The sequence below is a fragment of the Balaenoptera musculus genome, chromosome 9 (assembly GCF_009873245.2).
Source record: "Balaenoptera musculus isolate JJ_BM4_2016_0621 chromosome 9, mBalMus1.pri.v3, whole genome shotgun sequence".
NCBI classification, from domain to species: domain Eukaryota; kingdom Metazoa; phylum Chordata; class Mammalia; order Artiodactyla; family Balaenopteridae; genus Balaenoptera; species Balaenoptera musculus.
The window spans coordinates 5,181,454-5,200,945 of record NC_045793.1 but is presented as its reverse complement, the minus strand read 5'-3'; the positions used below and the strand labels follow the sequence as shown (position 1 = coordinate 5,200,945).

The window sequence follows — 19,492 nt, the reverse complement described above, 5'->3', positions numbered from 1 at the left end:
AAAACATAGAAAGAACACTCTTTGACATAAATCACAGCAAGATCTTTTTTGATCCACCTCCTAGACTAATGGAAATAAAAACAAAAATAAACCAATGGGACCTACTGAAACTTAAAAGCTTTTGCAAAGCAAAGGAAACTACAAACAAGATGAAAAGACAACCCTCAGAATGGGAGAAAATATTTGCAAATGAATCAATGGACAAAGGATTAATCTCCAAAATATATAAACAGCTCATGCAGCTCAATATTATACAAACAAACAACCCAATCCAAAAATGGGCAGAAGACCTAAATAGACATTTCTCCAAAGAAGACATACAGATGGCCAAGAAGCACATGAAAAGCTACTCAGCATCACTAATTATTAGAGAAATGCAAATCAAAACTACAATGAGGTATCACCTCATACCAGTTAGAATGGCCATCATCAGAAAATCTACAAACTACAAATGCTGGAGAGGGTGTGGAGAAAAGGGAACCCTCTTGCACTGTTGGTGGGAATGTAAACTGATACAGCCACTATGGAGAACAGTATGGAGGTTCCTTAAAACACTAAAAATAGGGCTTCCCTGGTGGCGCAGTGGTTAAGAATCTGCCTGCCAATGCAAGGGACATGGGTTCGAGCCCTGGTCTGGGAAGATCCCACATGCCGCGGAGCGACTAAGCCCGTGAGCCACAACTACTGAGCCTGCGCGTCTGGAGCCTGTGCTCCGCAACGGGAGAGGCCGCGACGGTGAGAGGCCCGCGCACCGCGATGAAGAGTGGCCCCCGCTCGCCGCAACTGGAGAAAGCCCTCACACAGAAATGAAGACCCAACACAGCCAAAAATAAATGTAAATAAATAAATAAATTAAAAAAAAAAAAAAAAAAAAAAACACTAAAAATAGAACTACCATATGACCCAACAATCCCACTACTGGGCATATACCCAGAGAAAACCATAATTCAAAAAGACACATGCACCCCAATGTTTACTGCAGCACTATTTACAATAGTCAGGTCATGGAAGCAACCTAAATGCCCATCAACAAACAAATGGATAAAGAAGATGTGGTATATATATACAATGGAATATTACTCAGACATCAAAAGGAACGAAATTGGGTCATTTGTAGAGACATGGATGGATCTAGAGACTGTCATACAGAGTGAAGTGAGTCAGAAAGAGAAAAGCAAATATTGTATGTTAACGCATATATGTCAAACCTAGAAAAATGGTAAAGATGAACCCGTTTGCAGGGAGGAAACTGAGACACAGATGTAGAGAACAAACCTATGGACACAAGGGGGGAAAGCGGGAGGCGGCGCCAGGGGGATGAATTGGAGATTGGGATTGACATGTATACACTAACATGTATAAAATGTATAACATGTATAAAATGGATAACTAATAAGAACCTGCTGTATAAAAAAATACAATAAAATTCAAAAAAAAAAGAACGCAGAGAAAACTCCAGAGAACATCTACTTCACTAACAGCAGACCAGGTAATTTGAAACAACCCTCCCACTGAAGACAAGAAAACTGAGTAAAATATTTTTGAAAGTAAAAATGTCTTAAAAGCATCAAAAAACTAACAAGGTAGTAAAGAATTACTAGAGGAAGGTGAGCCTGGTATTCAGGACTGCATTTCCCATGGGGGTATCAGCTGCTCAGGAAAAGGCAACCAAGAGCACGCACTGTGAGTTTCAACAGACTCATCGATAATCCTAGAAGTCTACAACCATCCAGGGAATGGGAACTCACGGTGGCAGGAACCCCAAAGTTAGGGACGTCAACAGGAAAAGTGAACCAGAAATCAATCTCTGCAAGGACTGCTGCACAGCTTTGAGTTACATGCTTGGAACAGAAAAGAGAGACATGATACTGAACTGAGATGTTCCTAAAATACTAGTGCCCCTAGGTACCAGGGAAAAAAAAAAAAATCAAAGAAAAACCATCTTTGAGGGGAAAAAAATCATCAATCTATTTCTACAAATAAACTGTCAACTATATTGTCCAGCACACAAGCATAGATAATCAGTTACATGAGGAGACAAGATGACATGAGCAAGAATGAGCAGAAACAACTGAAACAAAACGACTCCAGATATTGCAATAATCAAACAAAAATTTTAAACCAACTGTATTTACCATGTTAAAGGTAATAAAATCCGAGCATTAAAATTTTCAGGAGGGAACTAAAAACTACAAAAAGTTGCAAACTTGAAAAAGAATAATAAAGAACTTTTAAAGCATAATAGATGGACTCAATTGTTATGTTTAACAAGAGATTAGACGGTTAGAAGGGGATAAGAAAACTGTAAGATCTATCTAGAATGATCTATTTAGAACAAAGGACAGAGGGACAAAAGTATTAAAAAAAATTTAAAAGAGAGGGTAAATGATAACAAACACAGTGAAACAGTCTAATGAACATTTAATTAGAAGAAACAAAGAATGGTACAAAAGCAATAGTTGAATATATAATAGCTGAGAATTTTCCAAAGCCAATGAATACGTCAAAAAACCTCAAATTCCAAAATGTAGAAAGTATACAAAACCAACAAAATATAATAGAATTAGAAATGAATAACAAAATTCAAGGATAAAATCCACACAAACAATTGGAAACTTTTAAAACTCTCTTAAACAGCTCAGAAGTCAAAGAGGAGACCAAAACTACAATTAAAAACCATGTAGAAAATACGGATAATAAAAATAATATCGAAACCTAGGGAAAACACTAGAAATCATGTTAAAACAAAATCCAGCCTTAAACACCTTTTTTTTTGGTTTAAGTAATTAATAAAAACTAATTAAACATTTACTCCATAAGTTGGAAATGACATACACAAAAGTTTCTACAACTGATATGATACAAATAAGTTTAAGCAAACATACAAATATTGATATAAATCATATTTTTATATATTAGTTATGTACAATTGGAAGCCAGTTTTTTTTTGTTTTTTGTTTTCTTAATGTATCATTTATAATAGCTCCCCTTCTTAGGGCTTTTAGTGAGAAGTTTTGCCTCCAGATCTGCTAAACTCATTCAGAAATAAAGAATGATTAAATATCATGTCTAGACTTTCAGGTAAAACACAGTATCAATTAAAAATGTCTCCACATAGAATTAAGGTACAGACACTTCGGGCTATGCAAAAACTCTAGAGAAATAGGCTTAGTGAAGTCTAATGATCAAGGCAGAACTTCTGAAAAGGGAGTTGGGGTGGGTATTCACAAAGCGAAGAGTTGAGGTAATTCTTTAAAGAAGACCTGGATAATTGAGAGACCCGTCTATACAGAGTGAAAGCCAAGACACAAGCATGCACCCAGTTTGATTATGTTCTTCCTTTGTGAGAAATGAGGTACCCTGGGCAAGACTGAAGTCTAGTATGAACTAAGAGTGCTGGATAAAACTGTTAACGATACAGTCTGAATGTGTCATTTAACCTTGTATTAATTAAAATATGGAAGGAAGGATTCAAGCAAATGCTCACCGACTCTCGACTCTTAAGAATGGAACTGATGTACCAGGGACAATCTGGGGAAAGTTCCCTCCAGTGGGACTTTGAAAAGTCTATAGCCTAGAAAAACTAACAAACTAAGTAAAAATTCTAATAAAAAATGTAAAGTTGGCCAGAGAGAAGAACAGTAGTTACCAGGGGGTGGGGAAAATAAGCTGTTGGTCAAAGGGTACAAAGTTGCAGTTTTACAGAATGAATATGTCTGGAGATCTAATGTACCAGCATGATGACTATAGTTAATAATACTGTAATACTTGAATACTGAAAATTTGTTCAGATAAAAAAAAAAAGCAGGAGAAGCTTTCAGACACAGCAGACTTCATAACAAGTAAAGTTATCAGGGATAAAGAGGAACACTACATAATAATAAAAGGGTCAATTCTCCAACAACACATAAAAATCCTTAACACATACATATGCACCTAACAACAGAGTGTCAAAATACATGAGGCAAAAACTGATAGCACTACAAGGACGAATATATGAATCCACTATTATATATGGGGACGTTAATAGCCACCTATCAAAAATAGATCCAGCAGACAGAAAATCTGTAACGACATAGTTGAACTCAACACCACCATCAATCAACTGGATATAATGGACATCTTTAGACTACTTCATCCAACAATAGCAGAATACACATTCTTCTCCAGATCAGATGGAACATTTACCAACAGACCAAGTACATTTGTTTCTGTGCCTTGAAACAAATTTAAAATAATAAAAATCATACAATGTCTGCTCTCAGACCACAATGGGAATAAGGGAAATTCACAGCATTGAATGCATATATAAGAAACAAAGGGGGCTTCCCTGGTGGCGCAGTGGTTAAGAATCCGCCTGCCAATGCAGGGGACACGGGTTCGAGCCCTGGTCCTGGAAGATCCCACATGCCGTGGAGCAACTAAGCCTGTGTGCCACAACTACTGAGCCTGTGCTCTAGAGCCTGTGAGCCACAACTGCTGAGCCTGTGTGCCACAACTACTGAAGCCCACGTGCCTAGAGCCCATGCTCCACAACAAGAGAAGCCACTGCAATGAGAAGCCCACGCACTGCAACGAAGAGTAACCCCCGCTCGCCAAAACTAGAGAAAGCCCGTGCACAGCAACGAAGACCCAACGCAGCCAAAAATAAATAAATAAAAAATAAATAAATAATTGTTTTTAAAAAAAGAAAAGAAGAATCTAAACTCTATAAACTAAGCTTCCACTTTAAGAAACTAGAAAAAGAACAGCAAATTAAATCCATAGTAAGCAGAAAGTGATTTTTAAAAAGCTAAAAATTAGAGCAGAAATTAATGAAACTGAAAACAGGAAATCAATAGAGAAGAATCAATGAAACCAAAAGCTGCTTCTTTAAAAAGATCAGTAAAATTGATAAGCCTCTAGCCAGGTTAACTAAGAAAAAGAGAGAGGACACACACAAATTACTAACATCAGAAATTAAAGAGGGGCCATCACTATAGGTCCCATTGACATTAAAAGGATAATAAAGGAATACTACAAACAACTCTATGCCCACAAATCTGAAAACCTAGATGAAATGGGCCAACTCCTTGAAAGACATAATTTGCCAACACTCACCACTAGAAGAAACAATCTGAACAGGGCTGTATCTATTAAAGAAACTTAATTAATAACTAATAAGCTTCCAAAACAGAAAGCACCAGGCCCAAATGGGTTCACTGGTAAATTACACCAAACAGTTAAGGAGGATATTATACCAATTCTCTACAATCTCTTCTGAAAGACAGCAGCAGACAGAATACTTCCCAACTCATTCTATGAGGCCAGTACTACTGTAATACCAAAAATAGACAAGGACATTGCAACGAAAAAAAACCCCAAAAACCTACAGATCAGTATCTCTCGTGAACATAGCAAAAAATTCTCAACAAAATATTAGTAAATTGAATCTGAAAATGTATATAAAGAATTACACAACACAACCAAGTGGGATTTAACCCAGGTATGCAAGGCTGGTTCAACATTAGAGAATCAATTAATGTAATTCATCATATCAATAGGCTAAAAAAGAAAAATCACATGATCATATTAATAGATGCAGAAAAATCATCTCACAAAAATCAAACACCCATTCATGATTTTAAACAACATCAACAGCAACAACTTTCAGTAAACTAACTATAGAGGGGAACTTGCTCGACTTAATAAAGAATTGCTAACAAAAAACCTACAGCCAGGGGCTTTCCTGGTGGCGCAGTGGTTAAGAATCTGCCTGCCAATGCAGAGGACATGGGTTTGAGCCCTGGCCCGGGACGATCCCACATGCCGCGGAGCAACTAAGCCCGTGCGCCACAACTACTGAGCCTGCGCCCTAGAGCTCACACGCCACAACTACTGAAGCCCGTGTGCCTAGAGCCCATGCTCCACAACAAGAGAAGCCACTGCAATGAGAAGCCCGCGCACTGCCACAAAGAGTAGCCCCCACTGGCCGCAACCAGAGAAAGCCCACGCACAGCAACAAAGACCCAACGCAGCCAAAAATAAAAATTTAAAAAAAAAAACAAAACAAAAACAAAAACCTACAGCCAACATCATATTTAATGTTGAGAGACTAAAAGCTTTCCCACTAAGATCAGGAACAAGGTAAGGATATCCCCCTCTCACACACAACTCCTTTTGAACATCATCTGGAAGTTCCAGCTACTGCTGATTTAAAAGGAAGAAACAAAAAACTTCAAAGTCAAAGACATCATGACTGTCTACATAGAAAATCTGAAAGAATCAACAAAAAAACTCCTTGTCTATATAGCAAGGTCTCAGGATGTAAGGTTAATATACAAAAGTAAATCACTTTCCTATACACCAGCGATGAACAAGTGAAATTTAAATTTTTTTAAAAAAAATTCATATTAGCACTTCCTCCCAAAAATACTTAGGTATAAATCTAACAAAATATGTACAAGATCTACATGACAAAAACTACAAAACTGATGGAAAGAATCAAAGAAGAACTAAACAGAGTTATTCTGCATTCATGAACTGGAAGAGTCAATATTACCAAGATGTCAGTTCTTCCCAATTTGATCTATAGTCAATGCAATCCTAATCAAAATCTATCAAGTTATTTTGTGGATATCAACAAACTGATTCTAAAATGTATATGGGGACTTCCCTGGTGGCACAGTGGTTAGGAATTTGCCTGACAATGCAGGGGACACGGGTTCGAGTTCTGGTCCGGGAAGATCCCACATGCCGCGGAGCAACTAAGCCCATGCGCCACAACTACTGAGCCTGCACTCTAGAGCCCGCGCGTCACAACTACTGAGCCCACGCGCCACAACTACTGAAGCCAGTGTGCCTAGAGCCCATGCTCCACAACAAGCGAAGCCACCACAATGAGAAGCTCTCGCACTGCAACAGAGTAGCCCCCGCTTGCCACAACTAGAGAAAGCCCGCACACAGCAACAAAGACCCAACACAGCCAAAAATAAATAAGTTAATTAATTGATTAAAAAATAATAATAAAAATGTATATATTTAAAATGTATATGGAGAAGCAAAAGACCCAGAAGAGACAACATGATATTGAAGGAGAAGAGCAAAGTTGGAGAACTGATACTATCTGATCTCAAGATTACTTCTACAGTAATCAAAAATAAGAAAAGAACAGAGAGCCCAGAAATAGACCCACATAAATACAGTTAACTGATCTTTGAGAGAGGAGCAAAGGCAATACAATGGAGAAAAGACAGCCTTGTCAACAGATGGTGCTGGAACAAATGGACATCCAAGCACACACACAAAAAGAATCTAGACACAAACCTTACACCCTTCACAAAAATTAACTCAAAATGGATCACAGAATGTGAAATGTAAAACTATAAAACTCCTAGAAGATAAAATAGGAGAAAATCTAGATGACCTTGGGTTTGGCAATGACTTTTTAGATACAACACCAAAAGCATGATACATGAGAGAAATAATTGATACACTAGATAGACTTCATTAAAATTTAAAATTTCTGCTCTGCAGAAAACATTGCCAAGAGATACATAAAGACAAGCCACAGACTAGGAGAAAATATTTGCAAAAGACGTATCTGATAAAGGACTCTTATCCAGATTATATGAAGAACTCTTAAAACTCAAAAATAAGAAAATGAACAACCTGATTAAAAAATGAGTCAAAGAATTTAACAGACAGAGTAGTGGAAGAAGATATACAGATGGAAAATAAGCATATTAAAAGATATCCCTCATCATATGTTATCAGGGAAGTGTAAATTAAAACAATGAGATACTATTAAACACCTATTAGAATGGCCAAAATCCAGAACACTGACAACTCCAAATGCTGGTGAGGCTGTGAAGCAACGGGAACGCTCATTCACTGCTGGTGGGAATGCAAAATGGTGCATCTACTTTGGAAAATGGTTTGGCAGTTTCTCACAAAACTAAACATTCTCTCACCATATGACCCAGCAATCATGCTCCTTGGTATTTACCCAAAGGAGCTGAAAACTTATGTCCACACAAAACTCTGCACACAAATGTTTACAGCAGCTTTATTCATAATTGCAAAAACCTAGAAGCAACCAAGGTGTCCTTTAGTAGGTGAACAGATAAACTGCTATACATACACACAACAGAATATTTTTCAGCAATAAAAAGAAATGAGTTTTCAAGCCATGAAAAGAACCTTAAATGTACATTACTAAGTGAAAGGAGCCAATCTGAAAAGGCTACATATGGTATGATTCCAATTATATTACATTTTGGAAAAGACAAAACTATGGAGACAGAAAAAAGAACAATGGTTGCCAGGGCTTAGAGGGGAGGAAAGGATGAACAGGCAGAGCACAGAGGATTTTCAGGGCAGTGAAATTATCTGTATGATACTATATTGATCGATACATGTCATTATACATTCTTCCCAAACCTACAGAATGCACACCACCAAGACTGAATCCTAATGTAAACTATGGACTTAAGGTGAAAATACTGTGTCACTGCAGTTTCATCAATCATAACAGATGCACCAATGCTGGTGGGAGTGCTGATAAACGGGAGGCTATGCGTGTGTAGGGGCAGGAGGTAAATGGGGAATATCTGTGCCTTCCACTCAATTTTGCTGTGAACCTGTAACTGTTCTAAAAACTAAAGTCTATTTAAAAAATTATGCTAGTGGTAAACTGAAAGTATGAATGTGAACTGATATTTATAAGCATGTATACAGCCTCACATCTATGTCATTACTAGTATATCACTAGAATGGACTAACATAACTAATGCTCAACAGAAAAAATGTGATATGCATCCCTAACAGCCTAGACTTTTATCTCTCATACTATTCTCCACTAAAAAGAACTAGTAGTCTTACAGAGTAGGCGATTTCATATCCTGAGGCAGAGAGTATTAAAGATGGGCCTGAAAAACATTCTTGCCAACGAGCAATAGCTTTGAAACATTTTGAGATATTAAAAAGGATTAAGAAGCCAGCCAAAAAGGGGCCCCAACTAGCCACACAATGACAACTTCAGCAGTTTAAAAAAAAAAAGGTTTAATTATAATTAGCTAAATCATAATTAACTAATTACAATTAACTAAAACAAGTTTGCAAAGCCCTGATTATATAATGACTCTCAAAGAAAAGTGGAATTTCTCTCCTCAAGTAACTAGCACTTCATTCAAGTTGATTTTAGCCATAAAGAAAAATGGACACAGAACTGGCAACGGTCGCACCACCTCCAAAAGGGAGGATTTTTCTTACCATAAAAACTTGTGAGAATTCTTGCTACTTTCCCAATGACCACTTGCAGGATACTCATTCCCATCACTTACCCTCACCCCCCACACACACCTTAAAAGAGTACTCATTTTAATAAATACTCTTAAATTACTACAGATCATTAAAGAAATGTGTCAAGGCACACAATTCACAGAGTAAGAGACCTTCCAATAAATCCTGGGCCTGGAGACGTGCAGAGATGTCAAAGTCTTGCAGTCTACTGGAATGTGCTTTTAAACCGATTAGAAATTTACGAAACTCTTTCTTCTCTTTGCTTGCAGGTTGGTAATTTTAACAATTGTTCTTTATCCTTTTCTTTACTATTCTCCTTGCCCTATGTGTTCACTAAAGGAACTGGACAAAGGTCTTTCCAAGCACAAAGACAGAGCAAAGACTAACACAATTGGCTTTATTTAACTTTCATACGGAAGGACAAGATAAATATGTATATTTTTATATATATATATATATATATATATATATATATATATATGGCATCAATGCCTATCATATGCCTGGAACTGGGAATAAATCAATGAACAAGACAAATCCCTGACCTCATGAAGTTTATGTTTTAGTGTGAAAGGCACACAAACAAATATGTAATATAATGTCATATCTGTTAAATACTAGGAGGAAAAGTAAAGCAGGAGAAGAGGATACAGCACGACAAGTGCTGCTTTTCAACAGGTTGGTCAGGAAAGGCCTCTCCAACAAGACAGCACTGGGTAGAAATTTGACTAACGTACGGCAAAAAGTTCCATGAGTATCTGGGAGAAAGGCGTTCCAAGCAAAGAAGACAAAAAGTTCAAGTGCCTGAAAAAGGAATATGGCTGGAGCCCAGAGAGCAAGGGGAAGACAGGAGATGTGGCTGGACAGGTAGCCAAGGTCAGCAGAGCTTGAAGATCATACATGGACTTTAGGTTTTATTTTAAGTATCCCTGGAGGCCTTGAATAGTTTACAGAAGGGAAATAAAAGACTCTTACTTTGGGTTTTAATTAAAAGCTCACTCCACTACTACATGAAGAACAAAACTAGAATGGAGTGAGAGTAAAAGCAGCAAGACCAGTTGGGAAGCTCCTGCAACAGTCCACACGAGCAGTGGTGGTGACTAGTTCTGTAGTGACAGCAGAGGAGGAGATGAGAGGTGACTGAAATCAGGCAGGATTATCAAGGTAAAGCCCAAAGCATTTTCCAACAGGCTCCGTATTTCAAGCCTGAACAATACACGATGTCATTTACTGAGGTGGGAACACTGGACGAATAGAAGGTTTCGGGACAACAGTAAACAGTTCCACAGAAAACACATTAAGTTTGAGACCCTCTTAAGAATCTAAGAGGAGATGTTAAGAAGTAAGCTGAAGATACTGGTTGTGTTCAAAGCAAGAAAAGAGCTGGTAATATAATTTTTAGAGTTACCAACACATAGATAATATTTAAAGCAACTGAACTAAATGAGACCACCTAATCTGTGAGATGAGCAGAAGAGATCAGTGAGATAAGAAAAAGCAAGAGAATGTGGTGTCCTGAAAGCCAAATTAAAAAAAAAAAGTTTTCCTCCTGAAAGTGGTTAGCTGTGTGAAAATGACACTGAATACCTAAGGAGGACAAAGACTCAACAGTGGTTTTGGCAATATGAAATCAAAACCAGTTCTGGGAGAGCGGGAGGAAGAAAGCCTGACTGGAGTAGGTTCATGAAAAAATGGTCAAAAATAAGTAACAACCATAAGTATAGACAATTCTTTCAAGCGCTTTTGCTATAAAGATGAGCAAAGATGCAATATAGTAGCTAAAAGGGGTAGCTGACCACGAGAAGTTACTTACGTTTAAGAAGGGTGATACTGCAACAAATGCTAATACTAATGGAAATGATTCACTGAGAAAGGAAATTCTTGATACCAGAAACCAAGGAAAACTGAAGGCGCAAACGGGACAGTATCCGGGACACAGGTAGAAGAGTTGGCTGTAGATGACCCCAGAGACTTTTCATCCCACTTTAAGTTAGGAAGGTATAATAAAATAGATGGACAGACATGCAAGCAGGAAAGAAGATTTGATTGCGGATGAATGTGGAATTTCTTTCCTGCTTGCTTCTATTGATTTTTTTCATTGAAATAATCAAGATCATCAACTGAAAAATGAAAAATGAGTTGTTAGAAGTTTGAAGGGAGAAGAAAAGGTGGTGAAAGAATTGTCCCTGATAACGGGAGAGGGAATTCTAAGTAGACTAGAATGAGTGGAGGATAGCAATCACGACCCACTTGAGATGTGAGGTCATACGTTTAAAATGCCACCAGTCAGCAAGTTTATGGTTTTCTCCAGCCATTCTCGCTGCCAAAATGCAGAGTCTGAGTTTTGTTATGAAAGCAAAATAGCGGGAGGATGGCAAAAGAGTTTAGGGTGCATAACAGAACGACTACAATAATGGATCACAGAATCTGAACTAGAAAAGGAGGCTGACAAACCCCATCAGTAAGATCACTGAGTTGGAGAATTCAGTGTGTCTGAAGAATTACTGTGGTGTGGGTATTAGGAAAAAGTGAGCTAGTAAAAGAAGAGGTATAGTAAGGACAGTTGAAACAGATTTTGGAAGTGAAACAGCAAGTGTCCTAGTAAGTGATACAGTGATAAAGGCTAAAGTTTGGCCATAAGAATGAGTGACTGAGGTGGGCGGGAGAAGAGGATTCTGAGGAAGTCAAGGAGCTACGAGGTCTGGGTGTTGAATAGATTATTAAAATTGACAATGGGAGAAGGAGAGGAAAATGGAAAGGGACGTGCTAAATCTTCAGAGAATAAGACAGAGTACTCAGGGAGACTTCTGGTAAGTGCAACAAAACAGGACCTGTGGACAGTCTTAGAGCACTGGCTTAAAGGGACTTGCAAGTAATCGTTACACCGCAAATGTCACTTAAAATTACAAAAAACTTTTCACAAGAAACTAACGGTACAAAGTAAAGAAAAATTTAAATTAAGGGGAAAATCTATGAAAAATAACTAGTGGATAACTTATATAAATCCAAGTTTAAAGTAATGTGGTAATGAGGGGCTTCCCTGGTGGCACAGTGGTTAAGAATCTGCCTGCCAGTGCAGGGCACCCAGGTTCGAGCCCTGGTCCGGGAAGATCCCACATGCGGCGGAGCAACTAAGCCCGTGCGCCACAACGACTGAGCCTGTGCTCTAGAGTCCACGAGCCACAACTACTGAAGCCTGCACGCCACAACTACTGAAGCCCGCACACCTAGAGCCCAGGTTCGGCAACAAGAGAAGCCACTGCGATGAGAAGCCCACGCACCGCAATGAACAGTAGCCCCTGCTCGCCGAAACTAGAGAAAGCCTGCACGCAGCAACAAAGACCCAACGCAGCCCAAAAAAACATAAATAAAATAAATAAATTTATAAAAATAAATAAATAATGTGTTAATGAATGTACACCAAAGGGTAAAATGTACAATTCTGAACTTCCAAGCTTCTCTCCTGTCACTCTACTTAACTAGACTCTATGGGAAAAAGGAATGAGAACTGCAGAACTTCTGAAGGCTTTTCCAAGAATTACAGGCATATAATAGCAACACATTTGACAACCAAAAGTATTCCATGGAAAATTATATTATAAAAGATACAGCAATTTCTAATTTTCTCTAAAAACTGTATGACATTCTGTAAGCATCAAGGTGGTGACATTCAACATCAGAGAAAAAGCCTATCAACTATGTCTAAACAACAACTGTAAAAATACTGACAATGACAGACCATCTCGCATAGATATCCTGTGAATACAATATGAAACCTAGTCCCGTTGACAGCTCACTAAATCACTAACTTGGTATAAATTTTGGAAACTACTTTGGGCAACCTATTCTATTTTCCTTTTGCAGATGCAAAACACACATTAGCTTATTTAAGGCACCTAAAAGTCCAGTAGACTAGGAAGTATTTGCTCTGGTCTCACCCAGCATTTCACAGTATTATTTGCTAATGGAACATATTTTTTCCTCACATATATGCTAACACAATAAACAAACACCAGATGGTTCATAAGCCAGAAATCTCCCGTGAGATATCATACGAATGGCCCGGAATTACTGTTTATTCCAGTTTTAATTCTGCTTTAATAAAATATTTCTCTACAGAGATTAAACGATTTCTACTAAATCAGAGCTTTAGGGGAAAAAAAGGAAGAAAACTCAGTTTTTTCACTTTGTCATTACTTATTAAACTACTCTAGCACATGGAAGTTTTAGAACTCGGTGTACAGACGACTGCTAACTGTACAAATTATTCTGTAAATTCTTAAATTTTTTAATTAAGTTTTGAAACCTGTTTCCACAGTATTTTCTGTTTCTGTTGTCTCCAGCCCATCCATGCTGTCCTCATCTTCCACTGTACTTTTTCCTCTACTTCGAGGCCTATGGACAAAGAAATAAACATATAATTAAATGTTACACATTAAAGCTTAGAATTATACTCAAAATAAAGCACAAGTTGAAGGTACACAAAATAATTTAGGCAATTTTTCCTTCACTTTACCATATCAAATAGTAAATATCACACTTTACAGTCATTTTTCCCACATATTCAGCCCTTCCTTATACCTAAATGCGGGGACAGAGGCCCATATTAATATGTTTGTGTCATCATAACTCTGTAACTCTGTAACATCATAACTTCTGTAAGTATTTTCCAGGCTAGGTTTTCCCCTCTTTTACCAGAACTTGAGATCACTCCCTCTGTCTACAGTAGTGGTTTTTAACTACCTAGTGGGTTCAAAGTTCACACACCAGGTTACACCTCTATATCTAATGAAATTGAGGAGTGATGTCCAGATGTCTGCATTTTTAAGACACCTACCCCTTAAGGAGAAAGTGAGGCACACTCCTGCAAACCACCCCCCAAAAAACAAAAAATCTAACTATTAAGCATGATCTAATCACACTTGCCTTACAAGTGTGACGAATTTTAATTTATAAACATTTCAGTAAAGTAAAATAAACATAAGAATCATGGTAAGATCAGCTCGGTGCTTTGTGACCACCTATAGGGGTGGGATAGGGAGGGAGGGGATATGGGAAGATATGTATACATATAGCTGATTCACTTTGTTATACAGCAGGAACTAACATAACATTGTAAAGCAATGTTCAACATTGCAATGTTCAACACTGTAAAGCAATACTTCAATAAAGATGTTTAAAAAAAAAAAAGAATCATGGTAAAGTACAATTCCCTTACCCAATGCAATTAAAAAAACAAAAGACCTTTAAGGTTTTTGAGGTCTCATAAAGGATAGAAATGAGTCAAAAGAAGTTTTTAAACACATTAAAAAAAAAAGAGACATTACATATAAAAAAAAAAAACCTTAGAAATTGACAAAGCAGTATTCAGATAATTTCAGAGCTTTAAATTATTTCACTACTTAAAAAGAAAAAGTACAAACGAACACAGTATTTATTTGAAAAATACTTAGACTTGAAAACAATAAGGAATAGAGAAAAATAATATGAAAAGGTAAAGCAAAAAAGGCTGTTTTAAACAACAGGAAACCTATTTAAATCTTTTTTTTTTTAATTTTATGTATTTATTTATTTTTGGCTGCGTTGGGTCTTCGTTGCTGCACGCAGGCTTTCTCTAGTTGTGGTGAGCAGAGGCTACTCTTCATTGTGATGCACGGGCTTCTCACTGCGGTGGCTTCTCTTGTTGTGGAACACGGGCTCTAGTCGTGCGGGCTTCAGTAGTTGTGGCTCGCGGGTCTCAGTAGTTGTGGCTCGCGGGCTCTAGAGCACAGGCTCAGTAGTTGTGGCGCACGGGCTTAGTTGCTCCGCGGCATGTGGGATCTTCCCGGACCAGGGCTCGAACCCGTGTCCCCTGCATTGGCAGGTGGATTCTTAATCACTGCGCCACCAGGGAAGCCCTAAATCTTATTTTTAAAAGGATATTAATCCATCAAAACCAGTAAAGGAGATATAAAAATTTTTTTAAGTTAAAGCGATCAAAGTCCAAATAGTTTTATAAATGCAATACTACACACTCTCAAAAAGTCATCCTCATCCCACAAAAAAAAATTAAAAGGAAATAACCAAACCAAAATTCTAGCATATCCAAAAAACTATGGATGAAAAAAAATACCAATAAATATAATCAGAATGCAAATATAATATTAGAAATTTGCCAATATAACACACCAAGTCAAGCAGACAAAACAGCATCATTCATGAGGGGAAGGGGGAAAGTAGGCAGAAAAAATAAGAGATGACAAAAACTTGATGGGAAAGGGTGATCAGGGCTAAGGTTGATTTTATTGTTCATAGAAAAAGGGAGAGAATAATTATTTTCAGAATTTATTAAGGCAAGTAGTGTAAGTAGTAGTAGTTATGTTTAAGTTATGTTTAAGTTAAAAAAAAACTTTAGAGGGACTTCCCTGATGGTTCAATGGTCAAGAATCTGCCTCTCAATGCAGGGGACACGGGTTCGAGCCCTGGTCCGGGAAGATTCCACATGCCGCAGAGCAACTAAGCCCATGCGCCACAACTACTGAGCCTGCGCTCTAGAGCCCACAAGCCACAACTACCGAAGCCCGTGCGTCCTAGAGCCCGTGCTCCGCAACAAAGAGAAGCCACCGCAATGAGAGACCTGTGCACCACAACAAAGAGTAGCCCCAGCTCACAGCAACTAAAGAAAGCCCACGTGCAGCAACAAAGACCCAATGCAGCCATAGATAGACAGATAGATAAATAATAGTAATCTAAAATTTTTTTCAAACAAACGCTAAACAAATTCTTCACCAAAAAACCTTCATTAGAAGATACATTAAGGAAATTCTTCAGAAAAAAGGAAAATAATACTCAATAAAAATATGGATCAAAATTCCTCTATGGAAAGGAATAAAGAGTGATGGAAATGGTACCTATGTGAATAAATATAAAAGACTTTTATTTTTAAATCTCTTTAAAAGTTAACTCACTGTTCAAAGCAAAAATAATTTATTGTGGATTTCATAATATATATAAAATTTAAATGTATGGCAACAATAGTTCAAAACATTGGAGGGTAAAAGTATACTGATGTACAGGCCTTTTATTACATCTGAAGTGATATTAATTGAAAGTAGACTCTGATGAGTTAAAAATGTGTAACGTAAATCCTAAAGCTACTCTTTTGTAAACACACACACACACAGCTTATTAGTCAAATGGAGATAAAATAGAATCCTAAAAAAATATTCAATTAACCCAAAAAAGACAGGAAATGAATAAAAGGAAACAAAGGAAAAAATGGGAGAGAATGAACAAATACAAAACAAAGTGCAAGTAGATTTAAACCCATCCACATAAATAATTATATTAAGCATAAATGGTCTTAATACAACAATTCAAAGGCAAATTTTATCAGATTAAATTAAGAAAACAAGAACCTTCATCAAGGAGATAACAGTCCTAAATATGTATGCATTCAATAGCAAACTTTCAAAATACATAATTGCAAGGAGAAATGTTTAAACCCACAATTATATCTGGATATTGCAACACTCTGCTCAATAACTGATACAGGTAGACACAAAACTCCATAAAGAGACAGAAGACTTAAGACTACTACCAACCACATGGACCTAATTGACAGTTATAGAACACCCTACCTAATGACAACAGAATACCTACTCTTTCCAAGCACACAATCCAGAGGATAAGCCATATTGTAGGCCATAAAACAAAGTTCAACAAATTTTAAAAGACTGAAATCATATAGAACATGTTCTCTGGTCATAATAGAATTAAACTGTAAACAAACAAAAAAGATGTATGCAATATCCTCAAATATTCAGTAAACAACACAATTCTAAATAAGGCACTAGTCAAGAAAGAAATGACAAGGAAATTAAAAAATAGCTTGAGCTAAATGAAAATGAAAACACAGAATTTCATTAAGATTCAGGAAAGCAGTGAAAGAGGGAAACTTACTTAAATAATTATATCAAGGGCAAGATAGTTATATCAGAGTCAAGATGTAAGATTCCTATATCAAGGAATTAAGAGGTACCAAACATGTATAAAATAAATAAGCTACAAGGATATACAGTACAATGCAGGGAATATAGTCAATATTTTATAGTAACTATAAACTGAAAAACATAACCTTTAAAAATTGTAAAACAATTGTTAATCACTATTTTCTACACCTGAAACTTCTGTAATATAGTACATCAACTACACCTCAATAAAAATAAACAGTAAAAAAAAAAAATAGTTAAATCAGAAAATAACAGCTCAACTCTAATAGTAATATAGGTCTCTACTTTAAAAAATTAAAAAATGAAAATCAAATCAAGCCTGTAATAAATAGAAGGGAAGAAATAATAAAGAGCAGAAATCGATGATATAAAAGCACAACAATTTTTTTTAAAATCAGTGAAACCAAAAGATACTTCTTTGAAAGAATAAAATAGATGACTCTCGAGCAAAAATGATCAAGAAAAGAAAAACAAACAAAAAAACCCTCACAAACTACCAATAGAAAATATGAAACAGGGGTCATCACTAGAGAGACTACACACATTAAAAGGACAATGACATTATATTATAAATAATTTTATGTCAATGAATCAGCAACGTAGATGAAATGGACCAAAATCCTTGGAAGGCACAAATTACCAAAAATGACTTAAGAATAGAAATAGAAAATTTGAATAACCCAGTTATCTATTTTAAAAATTGAATTTGTAAGTATAAACCTTCACACAAAGAAAATCCAATCCCAAATGGCTTTACTGATGAATTCTATCAAACTTTTAAGAAATACTAACCCTGCACTATCTTCTGTAAATAATGGAGAAGGAAACACTTTCCAACTGATTCTATGAGGCTGGCATTCCACTGACAGCAAAATCAAAGACACTATATAAAACCAATATCCATCATAAACAGACACCTGTTCCATAGAATAAAAATGGAACACTCTACTACCTATTTTTTGCAGATATTATAATTGTCATACATACCAAGTCAAAACAAGGGTATGGAAAGAAAATAAAATTACAACCTATTTTTCGATTTAAAAACACACATAAAAATCTCAAACAAAAGATTATCAAGGGGCTCCAGCTCTAAATAAGATGAAGGAATATATGCCAAACTTTTTCTCTCACTGAATGTAACTATAAAACATGTAAATAATTCATGAAACAGCTATTTGAGTTTCCTTAAAGACATGCAACAGCAGGCTGTTCAAGAACAGACACCAAAATTCAAAGTACTACCAAAGTATCACTAAGTTTACTTCTATTTTACCTCTCCAGTATCTCCTGGCCTGAACTCAAAGAAGTCTGAAACCCAGGAGTGACTGCTGAGGTGCAGAAAATGGGAGAGCTCACCTGATCTGACCAACAACCTGCCCATGGGTGGACCTGATCCTAATTAGTATAAGAAAGCCTTTCAGAACTGAGCTAACAGACCTCTGGCCAGGTCCCAGACTGATTACTTGGTACTGCACATACAGTACAAATAGAAACAGTCTTGCAAAAGGCTTTGAAAACTAAACTGACCTTACTACAAGCCCACAAAGGGCTGGTTGAAACCTGTAGCTTGGACCTACCCAGGCCAAGTGCCTGCTATATCAAAATTACCACCATTCTCCATGTTTTTAAAACACACAGTCTTATAATATCTAAAATGTTCAAGAAACAATCCAAATTACTTGATACATAGAGAACTACAAAAATATCAAATCACACGAAAAAGTACAATGAACAAAAAAGGCTAATGATAAAATGACAGAGGTTAGAATTATCTGATGAGCACTTTGAGGCAGCTATTATAAAATGTTCAAATGAGCGATACTGAACACTCTTAAAACTTAAAATAGAAAGTATGAACAAATAAAGAAAAGACATAAAGAAGAAATTTTAGAAATAAAAAAATTACAAAACCAAAATTAAAGGCTCACTAGAAATAAATAACAAATGATGGGCCTAAATCAAAACAAATGAATAATTACATTAAACGTAAGTGGCCTAAAACACTCCAATCAAAATACAGAGATTAAAAAAAATACAGAGATTGTGTCAGAATCAATTAAAAAAGAAAATGCCCCAACTATATGCTGCCTACTTGAAACTGAAATCAAATATAATGACATATTTAAGGAAACATATACCATGCAACACTAATCAAAATTAAGCTGGGGTGGATATGCTAATGTCATACAAAGCAAACTTCGGGAAAAAAAAAAATG

At 36.6% G+C, this 19,492-nt stretch overlaps 1 protein-coding gene across 1 annotated transcript in view; it reads right to left on the bottom strand.

Annotated features, from left to right (window-relative positions):
* Positions 1 to 19,492, bottom strand: part of KMT2C (lysine methyltransferase 2C) — a 277,011-nt gene that overhangs the window by 187,183 nt on the left and 70,336 nt on the right. Inside the window, 1 exon segment of the mRNA XM_036863101.1 lies at positions 13,589 to 13,677. Within this exon segment, the coding sequence (XP_036718996.1) occupies positions 13,589 to 13,677 (89 nt within the window).